At 48.3% G+C, this 26,420-nt stretch overlaps 1 protein-coding gene and 1 long non-coding RNA gene across 3 annotated transcripts in view; one reads left to right on the forward strand and one right to left on the reverse strand.

Annotated features, from left to right (window-relative positions):
• Window positions 1–13,667, reverse strand: part of LOC135364748 (uncharacterized) — a 25,712-nt gene extending 12,045 nt beyond the window's left edge. Inside the window, exon 1 of the long non-coding RNA XR_010412385.1 lies at window positions 13,534–13,667. This is a non-coding gene — a long non-coding RNA (uncharacterized LOC135364748). The remainder of the gene's footprint in view (window positions 1–13,533) is intronic.
• SDE2 (SDE2 telomere maintenance homolog) lies at window positions 13,481–26,159 on the forward strand. 2 transcript variants are annotated; one of them, XM_045877631.3, is made up of 7 exons: window positions 13,481–13,691; window positions 19,113–19,230; window positions 20,967–21,078; window positions 21,360–21,529; window positions 22,442–22,556; window positions 24,857–25,358; window positions 25,828–26,159. In XM_045877631.3, exons 1-7 carry the CDS (start codon window positions 13,572–13,574, stop codon window positions 26,047–26,049), a joined length of 1,359 nt encoding a protein of 452 aa, XP_045733587.1. In that variant the 5' UTR covers window positions 13,481–13,571; the 3' UTR covers window positions 26,050–26,159. The 2 variants fall into 2 exon arrangements, with proteins under 2 accessions (XP_045733587.1, XP_064450532.1); XM_064594462.1 differs by lacking the exon at window positions 19,113–19,230 and having other exon boundaries at window positions 13,556–13,691.
• Window positions 26,160–26,420: the final 261 nt, after the last annotated feature.

Genomic DNA, 26,420 nt, shown 5'->3' on the forward strand with positions numbered 1-26,420 from the left:
GCAGGGAGCACCCACAAACGCAGCCCCAGGAGACGCCTGCCTTCCCCCATCTGAAGGAGCCTTTCATCCTGAATCCTGTGTTCTCACTTACTTGCTTTTCTTTTCATATCATTTGATTTCATCCCTATGTATTCCAAAAAAGTACATTTTTACTTCAGTCCCTTTTAACTTGATAAAAAGTTAAAATGCTTTTCTGTGTGGCACGTAATCTTGTAGAATTCAATTTTTCACCTAATACCTTGCCAGGCAGACTCCGCCATAGCGTTAGCTGTGGCTGTCGTTGGCTTGTTGTTACTGCTGACTCGTACTTCATTGTGGGGATGAAACACAGCTTCTCCGTCTACTCTTCTCTCGATGGGCATTTGGGTTGTTGGGGGGGGTTCTGCTACTGTGACCAGGACACAGGATGCTGGTAAAAGAACATACCCTGCAGGGGCGCCTGGGTGGCTCAGTTGGTTAAGCGACTGCCTTCGGCTCAGGTCATGATCCTGGAGTCCCAGAATCGAGTCCCGCATCGGGCTCCCTGCTCAACGGGGGGTCTGCTTCTCCCTCTAACCCTCCTCCCTCTCATGCTCTCTGTCTCTCATTCTCTCTCTCAAATAAATAAATAAAATCTTAAAAAAAAAAAAAAAAAGAACATACCCTGTAGACGTATGCAGCACTGGCCGGGGGCCGACCAACTGACCGAGGGGCTAGAACGGGGTGGAAGAAGCTGCCCGACATCAGAGGCGACATTTAAGACAGGGGGGAAGGAGAGACTATTTAATAAATGGAGTGGGATGACATTATTATCCATGTGAAAAAGGACGAAATGGAATTTCTTCTTCTTTTTTTAAAGATTTTATTTATTTACCTCGATCTATCATAAAACTTAACACCAAATGGACTAAGACCTTAGATATCAAAGCAAAACATAAAAACTCTGAGCAGGAAACAGAGGTGACTCCCGCAGACCTCGGGGTTGGAAAAATTTCTTCAGGCGTGAAAAGCATTCGACTAAAAAGGAAAAACCAATACATTTGATTATATGAAAAGTAAGAATATTTGTTTGCTCTAGATTTTCTGCAAGCAATCTCTTGGATGAAAGATTAGTTTGCGGGCACCTGGGTGGCTCAGTTGGTTAAGTGACTGCCTTCAGCTCAGGTCATGATCCCAGGGTCCTGGGATCGAGTCCCGCGTCGGGCTCCCTGCTCTGCGGGGAGCCTGCTTCTCCCTCTCCCACTCCCCCTGCTTGTGTTCCCTCTCTCGCTGTGTCTCTCTCTGTCAAATAAATAAATAAAATCTTAAAAAAAAAAAAAGATTAGTTTGCTGCTTTTCACTCCACCCCCATGTTAAACCTTTTATAATTTGAGATTCGATTTGAGTATAAAGAAAGTTTCAAAAAAAAAAAAAAAGGAAGTTTCAGCTGACACCATAGTCTTAGCAAGAACCACTGTTCCTTCCAAACTGTAAGTCTCACTGGGGCCAATCACCCTCTTCACTTGACCTGTAACTGGGGGCCCCTCTTGCTTCCTGGTCACTCACACTTGGAACATGAACGTCTCAGCCTCTTTAGGCTGGAAAGAGAAATGGGAAAAAAAGGTTAAAAATCATCTGGACCAAAGACACCTGGTGTCTCAGGCAGTTGAGTGTCTGACTCTTGATTTCTGCTCAGGTCATGATGTCAGGGTCCTGAGATCGAGGCCCGCATTGGGCTCCCTGCTCAGTGGGAGGTCTGCTTGAGATTCTCTCCCATTCTGCCCCTCCCCCCCGCTCATGTTCTCTCTTCTCAAATAAATGAATCTTAAAAAAAAAAAAAGAAAAACATCCAGACCTTTCTGTCGTTTTGAAGCAAAAAGGACGCTATCTCCACCCAAAAATAAAAATTTTAACTTATGAAAAAGAACATTTGCAACACAGCTAGGGAAAATTAATCAACATCCCCTCCTCAAATCTGTATGGAGCTCCAACTATCTGTCAGAGGCTGAGCCTGAAGCTAGAAGCACAAAAATAAATAAGATGCACGCAGTCCTTGCCCATCAGCAGATTATGATCTGTCACGGGAGGACAGAGAAGATAGGGCCACGAGTGCTCTTGGTGTCTTTAGGATCGCCGAGGGGTCCAGCAGGGGCCAGGGAAGGAGCGTTGGTCCTTCCAGCCAGGGCAGGGGATGCTGAGAAAGGCAGGAGGGCATGGATAATGAGGCGGGTACAGGGAGCCTAAGTAGCCAGCAGGGCTGAAGCAGAGCCCAGTGGGGGAGGCCAGAGATCGGGCAGAGAGGCAGGCAGGGCCAGCTTGGTTCTCCTAGAGGCAGCCAGGTGCCAGTCGGAGGATTGGGGCGGGGAGGTGACATCACTAACTTGGTTTCAGGGAGGTCACTCTGGCCGCTGTGGAGTATGGGTGGGTGGGGTTCGAGGATGGGGGCAGGGAGCTCACCCAGGCCAGAGACGGGGTGGCTGAAACAAGGTGTTAGCTCTGGGGGTGGGAGGGCTGGGAGACAGGTGTGAAGGATTTGGACATCCATCAGATTTGGGGGATGACACAGCATACGGATGTGTCACATCTGTGACGACGCTCAGCTTACAAATTGAGGCCTGGGGAGATCGAGGTCGGCACTGGGTTGGGGAGCACTGCAGGTGAAGCAAGCTTAGGGGGGAGGATGGTGGACCTTGAAATGCACAGGGGACACTGCCTGGGGCAGAGCTGAGACAGAGGTGCCAAGTGAGGGAGGGGTGGACATGCACAGAGAAGACCTCTGAAGAACCGGGTCCGGAGGGAGGGGGATGAGGATGGTGGTGTCCGAGGGGCACAGGGTCAAGGAGGATTTGAGGTTTAAGAGATGTGAAGCATGATTACATATCCAGGCTGCAAGAAAGAAGTCCGTAGAATTGGAACACTTGAATATCTGACGGAGGAATTCCTTTTATTTATTTATTTATTTATTTTTGGTCTCACGTCTTGTGAGTGTTGAAATTTCATAGAAAACATAATGGTATTTCCAAGAAGCCGCTCTTACCCTAAAATAAATTCCTAGACAGTGTTGACGTTCTAACACAGACCCTCCTGTGTCAGGGACAGCAAGCACCAATCTCGATGTACACATGAGGTAGGTATCCTATATTACGACAGGCGCACGGAGGAATGTGGCTCGGGAAGATACTCTTTATCTACATCTGCATTCCACAAGTGTCACAGGGGCGTCCAGGCCTTTTCACGGGGCTTTTCTATTTACACAGATTGATGACGCAAACGCACAGGCATTTTCCAGATTCATGCGGATAATAAGAGAATGTCACTATGAGCTCCTGACACAGAGACCTTGACAGGCTGCACGTGGAGCCCAGATATATCTGGAAAGGCAAAGCCAAGGAAGCTGGGAAGAAATACACTGATGATGAAGACACGACTGAAAGCGGCGCCTGACCTGCCCAGCTCAGTGCTCGGCAGCGGCCCTGAGGCTTTTGGCAGGAAGAAGGCGCTCCTTTCTTGCTCCGGGACTGTCTCTTTTCCAGACTGTGATTTCTCTGGGAGGCTGTCAGGAGCGGTCAGGCAGCCACCCATCCATTCTGCCTCTCTGCCCTCGCCCACCTGGTCTCTTCCCTTTCCTGCCAGTGCCCTCGCCCCCTCTGAGCAGTGGCCTAATTGTAGGACCCGGTAGGAGGTCCCCCTGCTGTGAAATCAGACCCGAGTTGAAATCCTGGCGCCGACACCTCCTTGCTGTGTGCCTTAGGTCAAGCCACTCAACCTCTCTGAGCCTGTTTCCATACTATTAAAACAGGAGGAAGAACTCAGAGGCAGGGTGGCTGTTGTTCATGCCTCCGGTCTGTCCCCCGGATTATTTCTCTAAAGGACAGGTCTGATCATGATCGTGTCTCTTCTGTGCTTGAGACCTGCTATATGGTCACAGGGACGGAGTGCAGCCCGTGGTAATGGTGACAGGTGACGGCCGCACCTGTGGTGAGCCCCGCACAACAGATACACACGCGGGGACGTGTCCACTCACTATGCCGGACACTGTGTGTCAGCTGCTGCTTCAGGAGAAACAGAAACAAAACCAGAAAGAACCTTCTGCAGTCTCTCCTTCCTTACAGATTGAGGTCTGGATGCTCGGCCTGGCATTACAAACCCCATCTACTTCTTCTGCGGTGTGCACCTGTCTCCGCGCTGTGCAGACTGGCAGTCACGGCTGACTTCGTGCGGGTCGCGAACCTGAGCTCAATTCCGCGCGGCCGGGCTTTACATAGGTGCGTGTGCGCATGCGCGCGTCCCTCGGCGCATCGCCAGCGCACCGCCCCCCCCCCCGCGCATCCCTCCGCGCATCCCCCGCGCATCCCCCCGCGCATCATCCCCCCCCCCGCGCATCCCCCTGCATCCCCCCCGCGCATCCCCCGCGTATCCCCGTCCTTCTTTGCCGCCGCCTCTCCTACGGACCTGTAGGAGGCCGTGCATGTGTGTGCGCTTGCTATCACAGCCTGCGTTGGTCTGGGATGCTTTCCAATGACTTGTATTTGCTAGGGTTTTAGAGAGTCTGGAGAGTCGGCCCTTACTGTTCCTCTCAGTCGTCCCTCCGGCTGGTCCCTTGCCTCCCACCTGTCTTCACCTCTGTCTTCTCCTGCACTTGGAGGTGAGAAATGAACAGCCGTGGAACTGAACTGAGCGACGCGCTCAAACCGCAGGTCTCCAGATCTTCCGTAGGAGCTGGGTGATACGACGCTCATCTTGACACATCAAATTCCTCCGTGTTTATTGACTCTGCACACGGGTATGAAGAGGACGAGTGATGCCGTTGTGTTCCGTTATTCCCTCATCCTCCAAAAGGCAGAAAGAAGATTTAGCTCGCCAGCCCTGATCCTAAACACTAGAAAAAACACATGGTAAAGTAGATTTTGCTGGTACGTGAGAACAAAGTGTATTTTTATGTATTAAAATGAACTGAACTCCTTAAATACCGGGAGGAATCGCCTTTATGATCAGTGTCTCTCTTTTTTTTTAAACCCCATTGGTTAATATCCAACATATAAAGAACTCACACAACTCAATACCAAAACCCACAAATGATCCAGTTAAAAATGGGCAAAGGACCTGAAGAGACATTTTCCCAAAGAACATTTTCCAAAATACACGAAAAGGTACTCAACATCATTAGTAATCATGGAAATGCAAATCCAAATCACAATGAGATGTCGCCTCACGCCCGTCAGAATGGCTAGGATCAAAAACACAAGAAACAACAGGTGTTGGCGAGGATTCGGAGAAAGGGGAACCCTTGTGCACTGTTGGTGGGAATGCAAGGTGGTGCGGCCACTCTGGAAAACAATATGGAGGGGCCTCAAGAAATTAAACCTAGAACTACCTTATGATCCAGCAATCCCATTTCTGGGAAAATATCTGAAGGAAACGAAAACACTATGTCGAAGAGATGTCTCCCTCCACTGCCCACGTTCATAGCTGCATTATTTGCAATAGCCAAGGCATGAAGCAACCTGTGTCTGCTGTGGGATGAACGGATAAAGAAGTTGTGGCTTATGTGTATATATAATGAAATATTACTCAGCCTTAAAAAAGAAGGAAATCCTGCCATTTGTGCCAACATGGATGGACCTTGAGGGCACTACGCTAAATGACAGGAATCAGACTCCCTTGTGGGGTTTGGCCTCATCCAACACTGCATGATCTCACCCACATATGGGATCTAAAGAACAAAAAACAAGGGGCGCCTGGGTGGCTCAGTCGGGTAAGCGTCTGCCTCCAGCTCAGGTCGTGATCCCGGGGTCCTGGGATCAAGTCCCTGCATCGGGCTCCCTGCTCAGCAGGGTCTGCTTCTCCCTCTCTCTCTGCCCTTCCCCCTGCTCATGCTTTCTCTCTCTCAAAGAAATAAAAATTTCAAAACAAACAAACAAATCCACAAAAAGCCAGAGTCATAAAAAAAGAGATCAGACTCGTGGTGGCCAGAGAAAGGGGGTGGGGAAGGCGGGGGAGTTGGAGGAGGGGGGTCAAACATTCAAACTTCCAGTTGTAAGACGAATAAGCACACAGGATGTGAGGGACACACGGTGATTGTAGCTGATGCTGCCGTAAGGCATACAGGGAAGTTAAGAGATAGGTTCCAAGAGTTCTCATCACAAGGGAAAAGAACATTTCTTTTTTCTTTCTTTTTATTGATATGGGATGCCAGATGTTATCTAAACTTACTGTGGCAACCATTTCATGTGAGTCACATCATGCTGTACACCTTAAACTTCTATGGTTCTGTATGTCAGTTATATCATCAAAACTGGAGAGAAAAAGAAGAAACCCCAGAGTTAACCGTACGTCCATCTGAGCCTTTTCTGAATACCCAATCCAAGGGCATGCTGATGGGTGTAGCTTGAAAAGAAGTTCCTTGGTCAAATAAGTTTGTGAAATATTGGATTAAGCAAAGATAACAGAATTTCTCGGGGCTTTTTATGATGTGAATGAACTTTGTGAATCTTTTTTTTTTAAGATTTATTTATTTATTTATTTTTAAGATTTTATTTATTTATTTGAAAGAGAGAGAATGAGAGAGAGCACATGAGAGGGGTTATGGTCAGAGGGAGAAGCAGACTCCCTGCCGAACAGGGAGCCCGATGCGGGACTCGATCCAGGGACTCCAGGATCATGACCTGAGCCGAAGGCAGTTGCTTAACAAACTGAACCACCCAGGCGCCCAAGATTTATTTATTTGAGAGAGAGAGACAGACAGAGAGAGAGGGCATGTGCGGTGGGGAGGGGAAGAGAGAGAGAAACTCAAAGTAGACTGCGCTGAGGGCGGAGCAGGGGCTCCATCTCACGATCCTGAGATCGTGACCCTGTGATCACGACCTGAGCCGAAACCAAGAGCCAGTTAACCAAGTGCGCCACCCAGGTGCCCCTGAACGTTGTGAAATGTCATGAGACAACATATGGTATGGGAGTGTAGCCAAATTCGTTTGAAAAAGGAAGTCTTTTAGAATAGCGCGTTGTGGTGACCTAGCGTTTCCTGGAACACACTTTGGGAAACATTGGTCTAATTTAATATTAATACCATCTGGAGAGCATATACAACAAATTCCTTGCCTCTTTAAATCGCAGAAGCTAATGTGCATTACTTCCCTCCTTCTGCCAGTGTCCACAGTGATTACAGGATAGCATGCATGTTCCTTCAGATAGCCCAGACACAAGCCTTGTAGATTTCTAGGAAATATTCAAAGGAGATCCCTCTGCCAGTTTACAGAGAATGAGAGAATCCTTTTATCTTCTTATCCAGAGTGGTACAGATTTTCTTCCAAGGCTCTGGGTAATTGAACGAGAAGTTATATGTTGAAATCACTGTCATATGATGGTAACAGGGGGAAACTGTTTATTCGTACACAAAACTGTCTTACTCTCTATTTGGAAGACATTAAAGAACAAAAGGTATTTGGTGGGGGGCCTAAACCGCTAAGACTCTCAGGATCGGGTGCTTTGGGGAAACATGCTATTCTGGATAGCTGAGTTTTCCCAATCCTTAGGGTTTAACCCATGTGTTTGTGAACGTTCAAAATCCTACCCTTGTTGGTGGACTTCTAGGACGTGTATCATGCGGCCTTGCCATCTTAACTAGGGCACCCTGAACACAGCTGAGCTTTTCCTTCAGGATTCAGGTTTCTTGGCATTTTCTCCCATGTTCTCACTCTGCTGTGATATAGGAATGCCTTTAGGGTCCACTGGGGTATGCCACGTTTCTTGACCAGATACCCAGAATCTGCCCAACGGCGGTGTCAATTTTGTTTTTGTCTTTTTATTTTTAATTTTTTTAATTTTTAATTTTTTTCTTTGTCTTTTTATATCACTCTGGCCACCGTTTCTTCTCATCATTGCCTCCGTCCGGTCTCCTGCAGCGCCCCCCCTCCATTTTGCAATCTGCTCCTGTCTCCCCGCTTCATGTAATGGACTTCATATTAATTTGCTAACTTTCAGTAGGCTGTTAAGCAGACCACCACACTTCTAACAATCCTTTTAAAACAAGAAGAGCCTAGGGTTCTTTGAGCAAAATGCAGACTTTAGCTGTGTAGGGGCCTTTGGGTTATTTGTTTTATTTATTTTTTTAAGTAAACTCTACACCCAATGTGGGGCTCAAACTCATGACCCTGAGATCAAGAGTTGCATGCTCCACCGACTGAGTCAGCCAGGCGCCCTTGTTTTATTTTTTTTAAATGTGTTTTAGGGGCGCCTGGGTGGTTCAGTCAATTGAGCATCCAACTCTTGATTTCAGCTCGGGTCATGATCTCAGGGTCCTGGGATTGAGCCCCATGTCGGGCTCCATGCTCAGTGTGGAGTTTGCTTGTCCCTCTCCCTCTGCTCCTCCCTGGCTCACTCTCTCTGTCTCTCTCCCTCTTAAATAAATAAATACTTTACAAAAATGTGCTTTAGGTAGGTGAGTGAGCCAGATGGCTGCGTTATTAAAATAAATTTAGTTAAGTTATTTAAACTGGAATCCTAAATCAGTTGCCTAATGACTGCTGGCCTTATGATTGATAAGGCACTAACACCATCTGTTCAAAAACTTCTCCACGAGTTTCACAAGCACAAACTTTGACCACATCTTACAATACAAAGGCGAATTCTAAGGACAATCCTAGCGTAGCTCTGTAACCATTCACAAGCGCGCGCCCAAAGCAGTCAGATGAGTTTCCCGAGTTCACACAATGAAACCTCCAGGGAGCAAGAAACATCTGACTTTTAATCAGTCTCTATTCATCAAATATTTTCTCTTTAGTTGCCAAAGTAAAATTAAACAGTGAAGGCTATTTCCTTATTAGAGATAACCCCAGTTAGTGGATGTGATGATCGATTTTATATGTCAATTTGACTGGGCCATGAGGTGCCTGGATATTTGGTCAAACATTATTTTGGGTGTTCCTGTGAGAGTATTTCTGAATGAGGTTAACATTTGAGTCAGTAGATTAAGTAAAGCAGATTGCCCTCCCACATGTGGGTGGGCCTCATCCAATCAGTTGAAGGCCTGATTAGAGCAGAAAACCTGACCCACCTCCCAGGAAGGGAGGATTCCTTCTGCCTGACTGCCTTTGAATTGGGACATCAGCTTTGTCCTGCCTTCAGACTGGAACTGCACCATTGGCTTTCTTGGGGCTCTAGCTTACTGACTTGCTCTGCAGATCCTGGGACTTGTCAGCCTCCGTAATTGTGGGGGCAAAGGGTGAGCTGATTCTTTATAACACGAAAGAATTTCTTGAGCCACCGGGGCGCCTGGTGGCTCAGTTGGTTGAGCGTCCATCTCTTGATTTTGGCTCAGATCATCTCAGGGTTATGAGATCGAGCCCCACGTTGGGCTCTGTGCTCAGCACAGAGTGCCTGTCGCTCTCTCTCCCCCTCTGTCCTTCCCCCTGCTTGCTCGTTCAAGCTCTCTATGTCTCTAACTAAAAGAAAGAAAGAAAGAAAGAAAGAAAGAAAGAAAGAAAGAAAGAAAGAAAGAAAGAAAGAAAATCTTTTAAAAAATTTAAAAAACCTGCCTGCCTCATTCTCATGCTTGGCAGATAATGCGTTTTTTACAAATTGAAGGTTTGTAGTAACCCTGCATTAAGCAAGACTTTTGGTATCATCTTTCCAACATCATTTGCTCACTTCATGTCTCTGTGTCACATTTTAGTAATTCTCACGATATTTCAAGCTTTGTCATTATTATCATATTACTATTATTATTATTATTAAGTAGACTCCATGCTAAGCGTGGAGCCCAATGAGGGGCTTGAACTCATGACCCTGAGATCAAGACCTGAGCTGAGATTGAGAGTTGGATGCTTAAGTGACTGAACCACCCAGGCTCCCCACTTTGTCACTATTATTATATTTTTTATGGTGATCTGTGATCTTTGATGTTACTATTGCAATTGCAGCACCAAAACAATGCTCATAGAGGACGGCAAACTTAATTGACAAATAATGGGGTGGAAATAGTAGGAGAACTAGAATCAGGAGTGGAGCCTGAGGATGGGACCGACGGGCTGCAGTCTCATGATGAAACTTGATCCCAAGATGGAATGTATTCTGGTGAAGATGCCATAAAGATCGTTGAAATGACAACGAAGGATTTAGAATATTCCAGAAACTGAGTTGATAAGGCAGCAAGGTTTGAGAAGACTGACCCCAATTCAGAAGAAGTTCACCTGACAGTATGAACATAACCTTTATATTCATTGGGAAACAAAAAAATTCCTTTGATTTGCTTTCTGGCAATATTGGCTTTATTGCAACATTCTGGAACTGAGCCCACGATATCTCCGAGGTGTGCCTGTATCTCTCTCTCTCTGTCCACTCTATTGGCTCTGTTTCTCTAGAAAACCCTAATACAGTGAACATACTCTAATGTCTAATGACTAAAAAATATTCCTACAGACTTCTGACTTTCCCAGGCGGAAAATCCCCTTTTGAATGGCTTGGCCATGCAGAACTCATAAAGAAGTATGGATTTTTATTGACAAGAGGGAAATTGAATGTCAATGTTGAAAACATTCCAGCGCCGAAATACCACATGTAGGGAAGACGGATGCTCCACCAATTTTGCTTTATAATTCTGGCACGGTGAGTGGCGTGACTGAAATTAACATTATCCCACGTAACAGCATTCTTCGATGGAGACCTGAGAATGACAACCGCCCAAGGTAAACAATACAACGTGCAAGGTACTATCGGGGCAACCAAGAGGGACAGCGTGTACTGACTGATGTAAATCCGCCCGCATGAAGATCTTTCTTCTTGCTGACGCCTCCAAAGAGGTGGGCTTCTGAGGCACACAGCACTGGCTGTGGGTCCAGCTGCTTCCCTCGGCCCCGCACCTCCACCCTACTCTTGGCTTCCGCCCTCTCAAGGTCCTTCCCAGCACCAGGGCTAAACACACGCTTCTTCCACCTCTCAACTCCACCTCGCCCTTGACGTGTCCGGGTTCCTTCTGTCCAATACAGGAAGGAGGGTCCTTGCTTCAAGCTCCACCTCCCACACCGTCCACCACCCAGTGTGGACTACACGGCTCTTACCCAGAAGCTGTTTTTCCATCCTAGGAGCTGACCTCATTGTTCCTGGGGCTGGAACCATCTATAAGGCAACGCTTGCCAATTTAGGACTTTATAGCACTTCTGCGTTTGGGGCACGGGAGGAGCAGGGCTGTACCATTGTCTTTTGTCCTAAAGATGGCATTGACGACCTCCTGTCCCTGCCTCTGAGCGTGAACGTGGCTGAAAGCACAGAAGTGTGACCTGCCTGTCGCACAGGGATATAGTCTGCAAATTCACTAGTTTGGGAACCTCACTGTCATTTATAAAAACTGCCGGAGCGGACAGCCCTGCTTCCTGTTCTTGCAGACCAGCATGACGTTTTGGCTCAACTGAGCCCCTGTCATGGGTTGCCACACAAACATTGTCTGGAGATGTCATTTCCTGGCAGTGAACAATTATTCCACATGGCCTCAGGATGCTCTTGCAGTGTCTTCCCGCTATGGGAACCAGTCCTCAAAAAGCAAAGTAGAGCTAGCGTCGATCTTTCAGAGGAGATGGGCGGGAACAAAGTGTAGGCTTATTGGAAAGGACAGCAAAGACGGTCCCAAGAGCGCGGCTACACTATTTTGCTAAAAGAGGAACTGGCCTCCACCCACTCACCACCTACTGGTCCCAACCCTAATGTGCCTTCCTGTCCCTTCCCTGCCTACCACTCCGAGGTGGGGAAGGTGGCAGAAGCTGTCTCTCCTTTTCCATAACCACTGACCAGTCTGGCCACACAGCAGTGCCTACTGGACACCACTGTAGACTCTCAGCCACCCAGCTCATCAGCTCTATTTCTAGATTTTCCTCTACCCATGTGTTCTTGGCTATAGCCCTGACTTTAGGGTCCTCAGTTTCCGGACTATTTAAATGAATTTTAAAACCACCAATCCAAGTTGAAGTCTGCATTCTTAGGATAGAAAGTGCTATACTAGTGCAAAATAAATTTCTTCAGACGTACATTGGGAATAATTTGACTTACTACCTTAGTGATTCATCAAATAGCCAGTTAATATTTATTTGACTTCTACTTGGTGTACATCACGGTGCTATATGCTCAGTGTGAAGGTTTAGGAGCGGTTATATATTGCTCAGTAAATATGTATCTTTGAAAAGGCAATCGTTAATAACAATAGTTATTTCATATTTGAAATGGCAATGCCTATTCAATACTTAGGATTTTTTCGACAATAGGAATTTAAATGCAACAGGAGATAAAGGGTGAACAATTTCATTCAGACGTGGGGTTTCAGAAGGGGGAGATAGAACGCTAGTAATAAACGACGTGGACTTTCCTTACTGAAAAGGACGAATTAATCTTACACATATAAATCACCGAGGCAAAAACGTTGTGTAAAGCTAAACTGCTCATTTGTCTGGTTACTTGGCAGGAGAGGAAGACCCCCAGACCTCTGAAATAGCCTTTTTTTTTTTTTTTTTAATCCCAAGAAGGAAGAAATGGTGAATAAACAAAGAGGCTTGGGGCTTGGATCTCTGGAGGTGGCTTGTTCGGGGACACTGGGGACGGAGAGCAGGGAAGGGGGTATAGAGGGGCTCGAGCTGTCCAGGGTCCGGACTGCCTTTCCATACTTGGTGAGGCACCCCGGGACTCCGTGCAGCCACGGTCACCGCGAGAGCCACTCTGCAAAGCGCTGCTCTCCAGGCACCACGGCCTCAGCATTTGGGGTCGTTTTTCTTGCGCCAGAGGAAGCCCCACCGAGGCCCTTTCCGTTTCCCTACAGGGCGACTGAGGCGAAGATCACAGTCAGAATCCCTAACTTCACAGGCCGTGGCTTTCCAGTCGTGCTCCCGCCGCCACAGTGAAGCGACTTCGGAGCCTCCGTGGAGTTTCCTCGGCCAGGCGTCCTCACTGCGAGCGTGGGGGCTGCGGGCCGGCACCCCGATGGCCCTGGGCGCCCCCGCCCCCCGCGGGGCCCACTCGCGGCCAAGCAAACTGCACACGGCGCCAGCAGGAGGAAGGAAGAAGGCACCGCGCGCGGCCGGCAGAGACCGAGGGGCAGCCCCGCCGCCGCTCCTGGGCCCTGGGGGGGGGGGGGGGGCGTCTCCGGGGCCGAGAAGGCCGCCCCCACCGCTTCCGGGACTGCAGCGCCTCTCCTCGCGCCCCCAGGGAGCGCGCCTCCTCCAGGCCCTGCTTCCCGCGACCCAAAAATAACCGCGCAGCGCCAGGGACGCGACCGGAGCCTGCGGGGCGGCGCCTCGCCAGCGCCTTATCGCTCGCGGCCAGAACGCTCGAAAGCCGACCCTGCACCAGCCTTTTATACACAGTCCCCCGAGCCCCGCCCCAGCAGTGTCTCCTAGCAACGCCTCGCCCTCGCGCTCCGCCGCCTTATCGGCCTCCTCCAGGCCCTTCCTGTTCCCCTCCCCCGCTGGCGCGGCACGGCGCGGCGCAGGGGCGCGGCTCACGTGACTGGCCCCGGGGGGCGTGGCGAGCGGAGGGTGTGGGGGCGGGGCGCGGAAGGCCCCGTGACGCCATCAAGACGCGCTGGGCGAGGGGCGGTACCTTGTCCACGGGACCCGGAGGTCCCGGAGTTAGTTGAAATGGCGGACAGCGCGCCGATGGTGTGGGTTCGCTGCCCCGGCTTCGGCTGCGAGGCTGTGCAGTGTGCCTCGGCCCGGTGCTCCGTACGAGATGTGATCCACCGACACTGCCAAGATCGGGTGAGGCTCGCGCTTCCTGGAAGGAAGGGCAGCGAGGCGGACGGGGAGCAGGATTGGGTGGGGAAGAGGGTGGGTCGGGGCGCGTCCGTTCCTTGGGGTTTTCAGTTTTTGAGGCTGAGGGCTCCTCAGTTTTAAGGTGCTTCAGACTGATGCTGAGGCTTTGCTTTGCTTTTGTTTTGGGGTGGCGGTGGTTTCGTATCCCTACAGGAGGGGGAACAACCCCTCGGCTCACAGGCGCTTAGTTCCGCCCTCGGTGTGGACGAACAGAAACCCTTGGCATTGTTTCTTCGTGTGCAAATGAGGCATTTGGCGCAGATGGCTTTTAGGGCGCATTTCCTTCCGTTTCCGTTGCATTCATCCTGTGCTTCTATGATGTGCATGTTGTCCACTGCACAGCCCTGTTGGCTCCAACGTAGAGGAGTATTTTCATGTCCAGACCGAGGCCAGAGGGTGGTTGGGGAGGGCAGTGGGTTCATCTGGTCTCTGGTCGGGGCCGAGCACTCACACACGTGTCCCACACGAGGGCGTGGGTTCTCGGGGTCTGTCGTTTAGATGTTTTCACTGATCCTCTGATGGTTGCATTTGCCCGTGCATATTTTTGAAAAACTGTCACGGACTTCTAAAGTTACATGTGTGATTTACGGAATTAATCAAGCCAGTGAGCTTCTCTCAGCAGTGAGACGTTAAACCTGTTCAGTTACCTAAAGAATTTGGTGATCCATCGGACTCCCTGCTGAGCAGGGAGTCTGCTTCTCCCTCTGACCCTGCCCCCTCTCATGTGCTCTCTCTCAAATTAATAAATAAAATCTTTAAAAAAAAAAAAAGAATTTGGTGATCTCCCCAAATCTAATTTTAATTTTGGCCCTTGATCTAGTATGTTTTTTATAACCTCACTTCATCCGTATTTCCCTAGTCTGTTTCTTCTGCTTGTTATTTATAGGCTTCACACATGTTAACACTGCAGTGGAAACCGAATCTTTATTTGGACGAGTTCCATGAAAAAGCAACGTATCTTTGCAAATAATGTGGTTTTTCAGCCTCCCCATTTGTCTTTCTACACTGCAGTCCAGTCTAGAAACTGTCAGAACTGTTTTTGACCATCTGGGTGGGGAAATATCTTACAAAATAGATGGATTTTAATATGTCTGAAAATAACTCTTATCTCTTTACAGTTGATCCAAAATGACCAGAAAAAATAGGATCTTAATTATGAGAGTATTGGAAAAAATAATTTTAAATAGGAAGGAAGAAATACAAATGGATGGTTCTGTCAGGTGCTCAAGAAATAGGACCATAACATTTGTGAACAGAAACAAGAAACTTATAAAAGGGCATTTGATGAGATACTGGAAGAAATTAAAATAGCTCAAGTTCACATCTGTGCGTTCTGAAACAAAATTATTCTGACACAGGATGAGGTCAGTGTTGGAGTCCACAGAAAAAGTAAAAATCTGCCCTGCTGTTCTTCAGGCTAGGATAACAGACACAGAAAAAGCCAGCTGCAAAGTTAATAGGAAACAGTATTTCTCCCGAGGACATGGTGCAGTTGGAAAATGTCATAATGACTCCCTTGGAAGTCTGCTGCTTTCTGATTCACTAAGAAACCTTGATCTGGAAAATTATAGACAAGACACTTTGCTGTTTGAAATTTTATCAGTGAGAATGAAGCATCCCACTCTTGCCTTGAGACTCTGAGTCACTTTGATATAGAGAAAGCACTCTAAATTTCCAGCCCAGGTGCAGAGCTTCAGATTAGGAGTTTCTGAACACAACATTCCATATTTATCTTAACTTTGTCGTTTCCAAGGAAACAGGGGTCTGGATCCAGTCTACTTCACAGTCTGGACTTGATGTTGCCCCTTTGTACACACAGCTCTGCTTTGTTTTGAGCCTCTCAAAACACTTTCATTTAAATTTCACCTAAACTCCACCCTTGCCCCAAATCCTATAATAATTGTTTTTTTTTTTTAATTTTTTAAAAGATTTTTATTTGTTTATTTGACAGAGAGGGAGACCGTGAGAGAGGGAACACAAGCAGGGGGAGTGGGAGAGGGAGAAGCAGGCTTCCTGCCGAGCAGGGAGCCTGATGCGGGATTCGATCCCAGGACCCTGGGACCATGACCTGAGCCGAAGGCAGACGCTTAACGACTGAGCCACCCAGGCGCCCCAATAATTGTTTTTTGTTGGTTGTGAGACACCCAAGGATTCCTCTTGTGTGCAGCCCCCCCCCCCTTGTTGCAGTGAGTCAATGAATTTGACTTAGGTGAACTACACATTTGTCTCTGGTGGCCTTAGACTGATTGGGCTAAAACGAACACTACTTTGTGCTTGAAATACTGTATAAAACGCAGATGGTCAAAGACCCTTAAATTGATTCTAAATTTCCTTTATCCTTTTTTCCTACTAGTGATTATTGATAACAATCTTAAGTAGAAAATGCAATTTTGTTGATCAGTTGTTTTGTTTAACAAGCAATTCTGTTTGGAAACGAAGTACGGTGTATATAATAATCTTTCTGCCTTCACATTAATGTCTTTTAAGGTTGTTTAGATTTTTAGAATACAAACCCACTGGACACAGAAAATATTAAGAGAAGCTAAAGTAGCTTTTCATTCATAAATGTAAAAAACCATGAGGTACATTACATACCTCATTTAATCTGTACAACTCTTAAAAGTGGACAGTATTTTACAGACAGGAATAGTCCTTCCTGTTAATCACATGCCTGCGTGTAGTCTGAGCTCCTTTGCTCCTCTCTTCTGCTAGCGCATTTGCCTGGGAAAACGCCAGTTACCTTAAATCCATCGATTCTGCCTGCTATCTGGGCAGTGACACAAATCAGTCTTACCGTAAATGCACAAACACGGACTACCTTCGTGATGCGTTGCACTTCTGCTGTATATTCCCAGGCCAGAGTGGGCTTCTGCTGAGGTGGAAGACTGCGGAGATACTGATCCCTGCAGCCCTCCGGCAGGGGGGGCAGAATCTGGGGGTGCCTCAGGAGCTTTGCTCATTTCCCCGTGTCCCCCGGATGTGTTTTCTGTACACCATGTTGTGAAAAGGCTTGGGAAACAGTGCCGAGTTCATCGCTCTCACTCTTCTGCGTGACTCTCCGACCTCCTCTCTTTAATAAAATCTCCAGTACTTCTCCCATCTCGAGGCCCATACTTTGTTTTCAATGAGAAAATACAGGCAGTCAAGAGAGACCTTCCTCGTCCTCATTCCAGTGCCCCTACCTCGTTGCCGTACATTCTGCCTTCCCATCTTCCGTTACTGTGAATGACTACCTCCTGCCACGTGTGCCATACCTGATGGTCGGTTTCCAGTCCTCCTGTCTCTGGGCCTGTCAGCATCTGTGGGCACGCTCCCAACATTCGCTCCTTGGCACACTTTGCTCACTTGTCCGCACGTCCACCTCACTAGCCTTCCTTCCACTTCCTCTTGCTGCTGCCTCCTTGTCTCCCTGATCTCTGAACCTTGGAGCAGTGGCGACTGGGTCTTCTCATCTTTGTTCCGGAGCCTCCTCCCTCCTGCGGGACACTCCATCCATGCTCAGGGCGGTGAGTAGCACCGGCGTGCTGACATCTTCCAGATGGAAATTTCCAGCCCAGACCTTGTCCCCAGACTGCAGACTTGTGTCCCCACCAGGTTCCTCAGCATCTGCATGTGGCTGTAAGACCTTTCAAACCAACACATCAAAAATGAGACTGGAGGGGCGCCTGGGTGGCTCAGTTGGTTAAGCGACTGCCTTCGGCTCAGGTCATGATCCTGGAGTCCTGGGATCGAGTCCCACATCGGGCTCCTTGCTCAGCAGGGAGTCTGCTTCTCCCTCTGAGCCTCCCCCCTCTTGTGCTCTCTCTCTCTCTCTCTCATTCTCTCTCTCAAATAAATAAATAAAATCTTTAAAAAAAAAAATGAGACTGGAACTCTCCCCCAAACGTGCTTCTCACTCTTAACAAATGGCAACTCAGTTTCCTGTTAGTCAAGCCAAATGTTTGGACTCCTCTCTCATTGCTCTGTGGCTCTCACTGCCCACCTCCAGAACCTTAGGGGACCCCCCACCCCCGTTTCTCATCCCCTTCTGTCACTACCCCCGAGACAAATGGCCTTCATTGCTCACCTAGCCGATGTCACTGATGTCTCTGCTTCTCTAGTCTTATTTCCAGTTTAACAACTAGAGTGATCCTTTAAGAATATAACTCCGCTCTCAATCTGTTCCACACCCTGCAGTGGCTTTATTCAGAGTGAAACCCAAAGTTCTTACAGGGGCTTTTAAAGGCCTTCCCATTCCCCTTTGGTAGACATCTTTCAGCCACGTTGGCCATGTTGCTGTTCCACGAATACTCTGGGCTTATTCCTGCTGCCCCTCTTTACCTCTGGAATGCTCTTCCCCCAGATAGCCACGTGGCTTGTTCTCTCCCTTTCCTTCATTCTCTGCTAAAATGACACTTGATCAGAGAGGCTTTTCTTGACTAACTGTATATGTTAGATAGATGACCGGCACAGCCATCCACACACGCTATCCCCTTCAGCCTGCCTATCACCATGGCCATCGGATAGCATTCATCTGGTCGTTCTCTGTCTTTCCCCGCTAGGAAAAAGGCAGGGTCTGTACTTGCTGTATTATTCACTACAATATCCCAACATGTGAAAGTACCTGGCAAATAGGGACTTGATTAATATATATTGAATGAACAGGTAGATCCCATTGAAATGGCCGTGGGATGTGGTCTGGAACGAACATTCATTGTGTCCACTTCGGGAAGATACCAGTTGTGCGTTTTTCCTTTCTGTTGGTGTGTGAGTCTTCTTTCATATGTTCTATTCATCCCTTGGTCTGAGAATGTTTGAAATCTACAGAGTGGGTGTGGAGGTACTTGGGGCTTCCGCTGTAACTCGGGGACATGGGCAGAAAAGACCAGCTGGCCCTCCACCTGCTACAGCTGATGTAGGTGTAGGCAGCCCATACTGTTGTCTCCTTCCCTCCTCCTGTTTGTCCTTATCTACACTTTTCAGACTGTGTATTGTCACTTTTAAACTTGTGCAACTTGATATTACTGGTTTAAAAAAAAGTCAAGAGAAAAAGGGCCTTTGCAGAGTTAGTGGGTCTGAGCCCCATGTAGTTTTCCACCTTGACTCTGATTTCCTATCAGAGAAGAAGAGAGCAGTTCTTATCTTCACCTGAAAGACGACAAGTTCTTGTGCATATCATGATGAGGTGTTAGGAAAAAGTCATACCCTGAATAAGTCCTAGGAAGTGACTTTTTTTCTTTGGATTTTCAGTCCAACAAATACTAATGGAACACACGCTATGTACTTATAACCGGAGTAATAAAAACATAATGGGCTAGGCCCCTTCCTGCAGGAGACTTTTAAAAACCCCATTTAAACCTCATTTAAAAACCCCAAACTTGTCTCTAGGATGTTCCAGTGGAATGCTTCTTTGTGAAGTGCAATGGATCCCTCGTGGACACCAGTGACGGAGTGCGGCATGGGGCTGTGTATAGTTTGGAACCCAGGCTCCGAGGTGGAAAAGGAGGTAGGACCTGCATGTTGGCTACCTCTGTGTGTCACAGCCGCAGTCTCTAGCCCTGGGCAGCCCTCTGGGGTGTGCAGGTCTCGTTCTGCCATATGAAATCCTTTATTCACTTTCCTAGTTTTGAGTATTTTTTTTTTATTCTTTTTGAGGAATATATTGTCTGATTATAATTTCTTTTTTTTTTTTTAAGATTTTATTTATTTATTTATTTGACAGAGAGACAGCGAGAAAGGGAACACAGGCAGGGGGAGTGGGAGAGGGAGAAGCAGGCCAAGCAGGGAGCCCGATGTGGGGCTCCTCCCAGGACCCCGGGATCATGACCTGAGCTGAAGGCAGACCCCCAACAACTGAGCCACCCAGGCGCCCCCCGATTATAATTTCTACCCTTGCCAGCAGCATAGCTCTTAGGCGATTAGGTTCTAAAACTTTGGGGAAATTGGATGAAGAGAAAGGATCATTATAGTTAAATCTTCTGCTTTTTAGCAAGATTTTGTCAGGTCATTGTAGTTCCAAGGGAGGACTAAAGTCAGCCTGTGGAATATAGCCATTTACAGACTGGGGTAGATTGAGGTCGTTGTTGTATGAACATTATCTAAGAATAGAGAAGAGAAACTAAAAGCAAAAATGGAATATGGGCAGTTCTGGGTATTTCTCCTGATGCGCTAACATGTCATCCTGAAGCTTTCTCAGAATCCGCAGTGATTTGGTTTGGTTTTTAGAGAGCTGGCTGGCATCTCATTATAATCATCCTGCTGTTTGAAATTGTGTCAATAAGAATGAAGTTTATCATATCAACCAGGGAAAACTTAAAATTGCTTTTCCTTTGAAACTTCCTGCAAAATCTCACCATAGCATTTTTTAAGTTATTAATCTGGAAACCTTGGGATCTGTGGCACTAGGTAAAGCCCTCTAAAATACCCCAGTGGGGGCACCTGGGTGGCTCAGTTGAATAAGCGTCTGCCTTCGGCTCAGGTAATGATCCCGGGGTCCTGGGATCGAACCACATTGAGCTCTCTGCCCAGTTGGGAGTCTGCTCTTCCCTCCCTTTCTGCACCCCCCACCCCCCATTCATGTTCTCTCTCACTCGCACTCTATCAAATAAATTAACATCTTAAAAAAAATATCCCAGTGGTGCAGATACAGTATTTCAGAAATATAAGAGGAAGGGCGAGAGGCACAAGGTTGAATCAGGTTTATCAATATTTTTACCTTCGATTCCTGGGCAGAATCTTGATGTCCCTTTCTTTAAAAAAAAAAGAAAAAAAATTTTTTTTAAAGATTTATTTATTTTAGAGAGAGAGTGTGAGCACGGGAGGGGCAGAGGGAGAAAGAAAGAGAAACTTCAGCAGACTCCTCACTGAGCTTGGAGCCCGATGTGGGGGCGTGATCTCATGACCCTGAGCCAAAACTAAGAGTCAGATGCTTAACCGACTGAGCCACTCAGGTGCCCCAAAGAGATCATTTTTAATCTTGTGATATAATAGCAAGTTCACAAATTTGGCATTTATCCATCCTGGGACCCTTTCTTTTTTTAAGATTTTATTTATTTATTTGATAGAGACACAGCGAGAGAGGGAACACAAGCAGGGGTAGTGGGAGAGGGAGAAGATGTGGGTCTCGATCCCTGGACCCTGGGACCACGACCCAAGCCGAAGGCAGACGCTTCACTGACAGAGCCACCCAGGCGCCCCCCTGGAACGCTTTTTAACCTGCTTTCTCCAAATATATTTGCACAGGGTTTGGATCTATGCTCCGAGCGCTTGGTGCTCAGATTGAGAAGACAACCAATCGAGAAGCTTGCCGGGACCTCAGCGGAAGGAGGCTACGAGATGTCAACCATGAGAAAGCGTAAGCTGCCCGCTGTGTTAATTTCTTTGACGATAGCAACGCACGTTCCTGGCGGTGGTGGTCCACGTGCCGTGCATGTCGAACTGTAGCCTTGGAAGACGAGTGCTCTCACTCCTTCTGGCCGTAGCTCTTTCCGTCGTTTAATAATTCCCATCGGGCTTGAGGGGGTCCTCCCAGCAGGCCCGGGACAGTGTGGGTTCGTCAGGGGTGGGGGCTCGTCATGTATTAGCAGGCATGTGCGTGATCTGTCTGGTCAGCGCCGTGTCTCCCGCCCGCCCCAGAATGGCCGAGTGGGTGAGACAGCAGGCCGAGCGGGAGGCCGGGAAGGAGCAGAAGCGCCTGGAGCGGCTGCAGCGGAAGCTCGCGGAGCCCCGGCACTGCTTCGCCAGCCCTGTGTACCAGCAGCAGTGCCATGACATGGCCGAGCGCCTGGAGGACTCCGTGCTCAGAGGTGAGTGTGGGGGCGCCTCGCAGAAGCCGCACTGTCGCTCTGGAGTCTTCGTGGGTCACAGACTGAGAATCGGGAAAGCCGTGGGACCCCTCCCCTCCGTAATACCCAGAACAAGGGTGCCTGGGGGGCTCCGTCGGTTCGGCGTCCAACTCTGGATTTCGGCCCGCGTCGTGACCTTGGGGTCGTGGGATTGGGCTCCGTGCTCGGTGGGGAGTCGACCTGACCCTCTCCCTCTGCTCTGCGCCCTGTGTGCACATGCACTCTTTCTTAAATAAATAAAATCTTTCAAAGTAATAATAGCGATAAACAGTATGCCTTATACCCCAGAAAAAAAAGAGCACACACACAATATGTGATGTACTTGACTCTTGAATTCTGGGGGCCCATGGGCCCCAGGTAAGAACACTTGTGCTTCGTGGGGGATACACCAAGTCCTCAGGAGGTGTTGACCTTGTTTGCTTGCTTCTAGTTTTAGGCCCAGGTTTTTTTTTTTTTTTTTTTTAATGATTTTTAATGAGAATGATTAGCTTTTTTTTTAGCATCTAAAGCATTATGCTAGGGTTCTTGTGGGTTCCACTGAATAAAAAGGAATCTTTTCAATCAAAAGGTTATCACGTAACACTGTACAAGCAGTGAGTAGCAGGGGATGGACCGTCAGGTCTGGGGAGGCCGGGATGCACCCGTCAGGCTCAGGACTACAGATGGGCCTTTGGTTCCAGAGCCTGAATGCTCAGTACTTTGAACCTGTGTAAACTTGAGTCCAGTCCATTTTAGCCATATTAAATTTTGGAACGTTAACAAACTCGAGCTTAAGACTGCAATGTGGCTGTGTTTGCTGTCCATGCTGTTGGTAATGTTTCCAGTTATACTCACTTCTGATAGTGTAACTGATTTGGGAACATTTCCGGTTAGGTATGCAGGCTGCCTCCAGCAAGATGGTTTCGGCCGAAATCAGTGAGAGTCGGAAAAGACCCCACCAGTCAAAAACGGACCGAGGAGCCAGTGCAGGGAAAAGGAAGTGCTTTTGGTAAGTGCGCTTCATCGTCCTCCCAGGGAGGTCTGTGCAGCCTGACGACATTTCCTCTTGCCTGTCTGGCGTAAATGCTTTTTAAAGTAAGGTTTGGTGGGAGCACGGACGTTTCCAGAGTGCTTCAGTCCTCAGGTGTCCATGGCCGTCACACGGTGCATGCTCCTCGTGGTTTCTGTCCTGCGTGCTGGCAACGGAAGTGAAGGGACGGCTTTTCGTTAGTGAAAGATCAAGTAGGAATCCCTTTATACTTGAATGACTGACTGGTGCTGAAAGAGTTAACTTTCAGAAATTCTAGCTGGAAGCCATGGCTGTACTTTCCAAATTGTTCTGTTTTCTCTGTGGGTTTTCAGTCATTACTGAGGTCTTGTGGCCACCGCCAGAGCTCCCTTGGTCCACTTTTGTACTTGCAGCTGAAAAGCACGACAGCGCCTTGTCTTATCCATGCTGCTGCTTGGCGCTCCCCCTGCCCACTCAGTCCGCCGGCCACTAGCTCACTTCCCTTGGGCCAAGTTCTAGAAAATGATGTCCAGACGCATCTTGCTTCCTTGCTGGCCTCTGCTTTGGGGCTAGAAAGATAATTGTTAATGAAAGATCGTGTAACTGTGCAAGTCCAGCGGAGAATCTTGGGTGTTCTTTGTGAAATAGGAATTGAGTGTTTTTGAGAGAAAAGGTAGTGGGATTGTGCTGGGGGGCGGGGGTTGAATCAGGTTTATTGGGATGCAATTTATACGCACTAAAATTAATACTTGTTGGGGTCCCTGGGTGGCTCAGTCATTAAGCGTCCGCCTTCAGCTCAGGTCGTGATCCTGGGGTCCTGGGATCCAGCCCCGCATTGGGCTCCCTGCTCAGTGGGGAGCCTGCTTCTCCCTCTCGCTCTCCCTCTGCCTGTCGCTCTGCTTACTTGTGCTCTCTCTCTAGCTCTCTGTCAAATTAATAGTCTTTAAAGAGAATTCATACTTGCTTATTGACTAGATCTATGAGTTTTGAGGAATACAGTCATGTAACCAAGATTTGGACTATTTCCATTTCCCTAAAAATTGCCCATGTGCTTCTTTGTGATTAATTCCTGTCCCCCTGCCCCCCACCCCCGGCAAGCGCTGATGCTGGTGTGGTGTTTGTTCCGATGGTTCTGTCTTTTCCAGAATGTCCTGCAGCCCTCTGTGTCTGGAGTCTCTCACTTAGCACAATGCTTTTAAAATCCATGGCTGGGGTGCCTGGGTGGCTCAGTTGGTTAAGCGACTGCCTTCGGCTCAGGTCATGATCCTGGAGTCCCAGGATCGAGTCCCACATCGGGCTCCCTGCTCGGCAGGGAGTCTGCTTCTCCCTCTGCGCCTCCCCCCTCTCATGTGCTCTCTCTCATTCTCTCTCTCTCTCAAATAAATAAATAAAATCTTTAAAAAATAAAAATAAAAAAAAAATAAAATAAAATCCATGGCTGGTATTACATGTATCAGTGGCTTGTCTTTTTTGTTGCCAAGTATCATTGCATCTGTTTTTACCATTCTGTTGAGAGTTTGGGTAGTTTTCAGTTTGGGGCGATTATGAATAAAAATAGGATTTTCTTTTAACTTTTTGTTAATTTATCTACATTTGTAACCGTTGAGACTTGAACAAGATAGGAAAAAAAGCTTTAGGCAAAATCAATTTTGTTTTAAGATATTCACAACTATTTTTTTTTTTAAAGATTTTATTTATTTATTTGAGAGAGAGAGAATGAGAGAGCAAGCACATGAGAGGGGGGAGGGTCAGAGGGAGAAGCAGACTCCCTGCTGAGCAGGGAGCCCGATGTGGGACTCGATCCAGGGACTCCAGGACCATGACCTGAGCGGAAGGCAGTCGCTTAACCCACTGAGCCACCCAGGCGCCCGATATTCACAACTATTTAGAGGCAACTGGGTGGCTCAGTGGGTTAAACATCTGCCTCAGCTCAGGTCATGATCTCAGGGTCCTGGGATCGAGTCCCGCGTCGGCTCCCTGCTCAACGGGGAGTCTGCTTCTCCCTCTGCCCCTCCCTCTGCTTGTGCTTTCTCTCAAATAAGTAAATACTTAAAAACAAAAAAGAGATTCACAACTGTAAAGAAGATTCCCTCTGGAATTTTGGGATGGTTGGTTTCAGGCTCACTGAATTTTTTCCCCTCCGTTTATACTTCTGAGTATCTTTCTCTGAAACTTAGCTACTGTCCATCTCAAGCGAGCAGATCCTTTGATCCTGACAGAGGCTGTTCCCTGGACAAATGGTAACTCTGTCCGGCAGAGAAGCCGTGCGTGGTGTTAAGCCTTTCCGTTGCTCCCGGCAGGTTGGGCATGGAAGGACTGGAGACAGCGGAGGAGTCCAGCTCGGAGACCTCGGATGATGACTGGGAAGAAGCTCCTAGTACTTCAGGAATGAGCTCGCATGCTGCAGACAACGGCCTCGATGGTGTGGAGCTAGCAGCTGGGTGTCCCTGCCACTGCCCAGGGGCGGCCGTGGCCAGTGCAGCCTCTCAGTCCCTGGAGCCACTGCTGGCCCCAGGGCCGGGCTCGGCGTGTGCTGTCTCCGCAGACGTGTGTGCCAAGTCGGGGCAGATCTCTGCTCAGTGCCGTGTGGACAGGACAGTGGCCACAGAAACAGAGAACGGCCAGGAGGAGGAGGGAGGGGCAGAGGGCGAAGAGCCCACAGAAGAGGAGGCTGCGGGGATGGGACCAGCCCAGGAGCCCGAGGCGGAGGCCGATGAGGACAGAGCTGCCGAGGCCACACCTGGAGAGGCTGGGGGGAGTGCGCCCACCACCAGACTGGAGGGAAGCCCATCAGGAAACACAGTGAGTAGTTTGGGGTCCACAGTCAGAGCCAGGGCAGCTCGATGGCCACAGTTCCTCAGTAAGTCCTCAACATGAAATGTGCTTTTCGCCATCGGCTGCTGAGTGCGAAGCTTTGTTTCGTAACCAGAAGTACGGATGAGGGCAAAGCTCGCCTCGGCTCCCCAAAAAGTCCTTTGGTTTTTTCCTTTTAAATTCTGGAATGGGTATCGTTTTGCCACCAGGGGGCGTCCTTGGCTCCATAGTTTTTATCTGTTCTAAGCTGCAGGTTGATCACATTTTAATGCCTGAATTGGGGTGGATGTCCCACATGAGCGCTTAACGGGTGTGGTTCGCCCGCTGAGCAGGGAGCCTGACGCGGGGCTCGATCCCAGGACTCCAGGATCATGACCGGAGCAGAAGGCAGACGCTCACCAGGCGCCCCTCATGATTGGGAGGAGTCTGTTTTTAATATTTTCCTTTCCCCCCTCAGGATACTGGTCAGCAAACTCTGGATTTGCTGGCTTTCAGCTCTGCGGCAGAACTGGAGGTGCTGGGTCTGGACAGGCTCAAGTGTGAACTCACGGCCCTGGGACTGAAATGTGGGGGCACCCTGCAGGAGCGTGCGGCCAGGCTCTTCTCCATCAGGGGCCTGGCGAGGGACCACATCGACCCGGCTCTGTTTGCCAAGCCTTTGAAGGGGAAGAAGAAATGAATGTCTTCGGAGCTGCTTTTCTAGTTCTTCACAGTCTGGCGTTTGTAACCTGCAGAATGTTGATTCCTGGCCGTTATTCCTGTTCAGTAGTAAAGCTGACTTTTTAATAACCCAGTTCTGACCCTCCTCTTTTTTCATTATTGTATTTATAGAATTAATGTGTGAAATCATCTGGGCCTGCAGTGTTCTTCGTGGGATGGTTTTTTAGAACAGATTAATAAATACAGGGCTATTCAGATTTTTGGTTTCATCTTGTGTCATTTAGGTAAGTTACACAGTTGACCCTTGAACATCACAGGTCAGGAAAGCACGGATCCACTTATACATGGGGTTTTTTTTATCAGTACAGTACAGTACTGTCAATATATTTT

Source organism: Mirounga angustirostris, unplaced genomic scaffold (assembly GCF_029215605.1).
Source record: "Mirounga angustirostris isolate CCGP_5_RB_7025 unplaced genomic scaffold, mMirAng1.0.hap1 SCAF_6, whole genome shotgun sequence".
Taxonomy (NCBI): domain Eukaryota; kingdom Metazoa; phylum Chordata; class Mammalia; order Carnivora; family Phocidae; genus Mirounga; species Mirounga angustirostris.

Bases quoted from the DNA above. Each gene is read 5' to 3' on its own strand.
- SDE2 (XM_045877631.3), top strand. From the start codon at position 13,572: ATGGCGGACAGCGCGCCGATGGTGTGGGTTCGCTGCCCCGGCTTCGGC. The intron at 21,079-21,359 runs GTAAGCTGCCCG...CGCCCGCCCCAG, and splicing joins GATGTCAACCATGAGAAAGC to AATGGCCGAGTGGGTGAGAC. The intron at 21,530-22,441 runs GTGAGTGTGGGG...ATTTCCGGTTAG, and splicing joins GGAGGACTCCGTGCTCAGAG to GTATGCAGGCTGCCTCCAGC.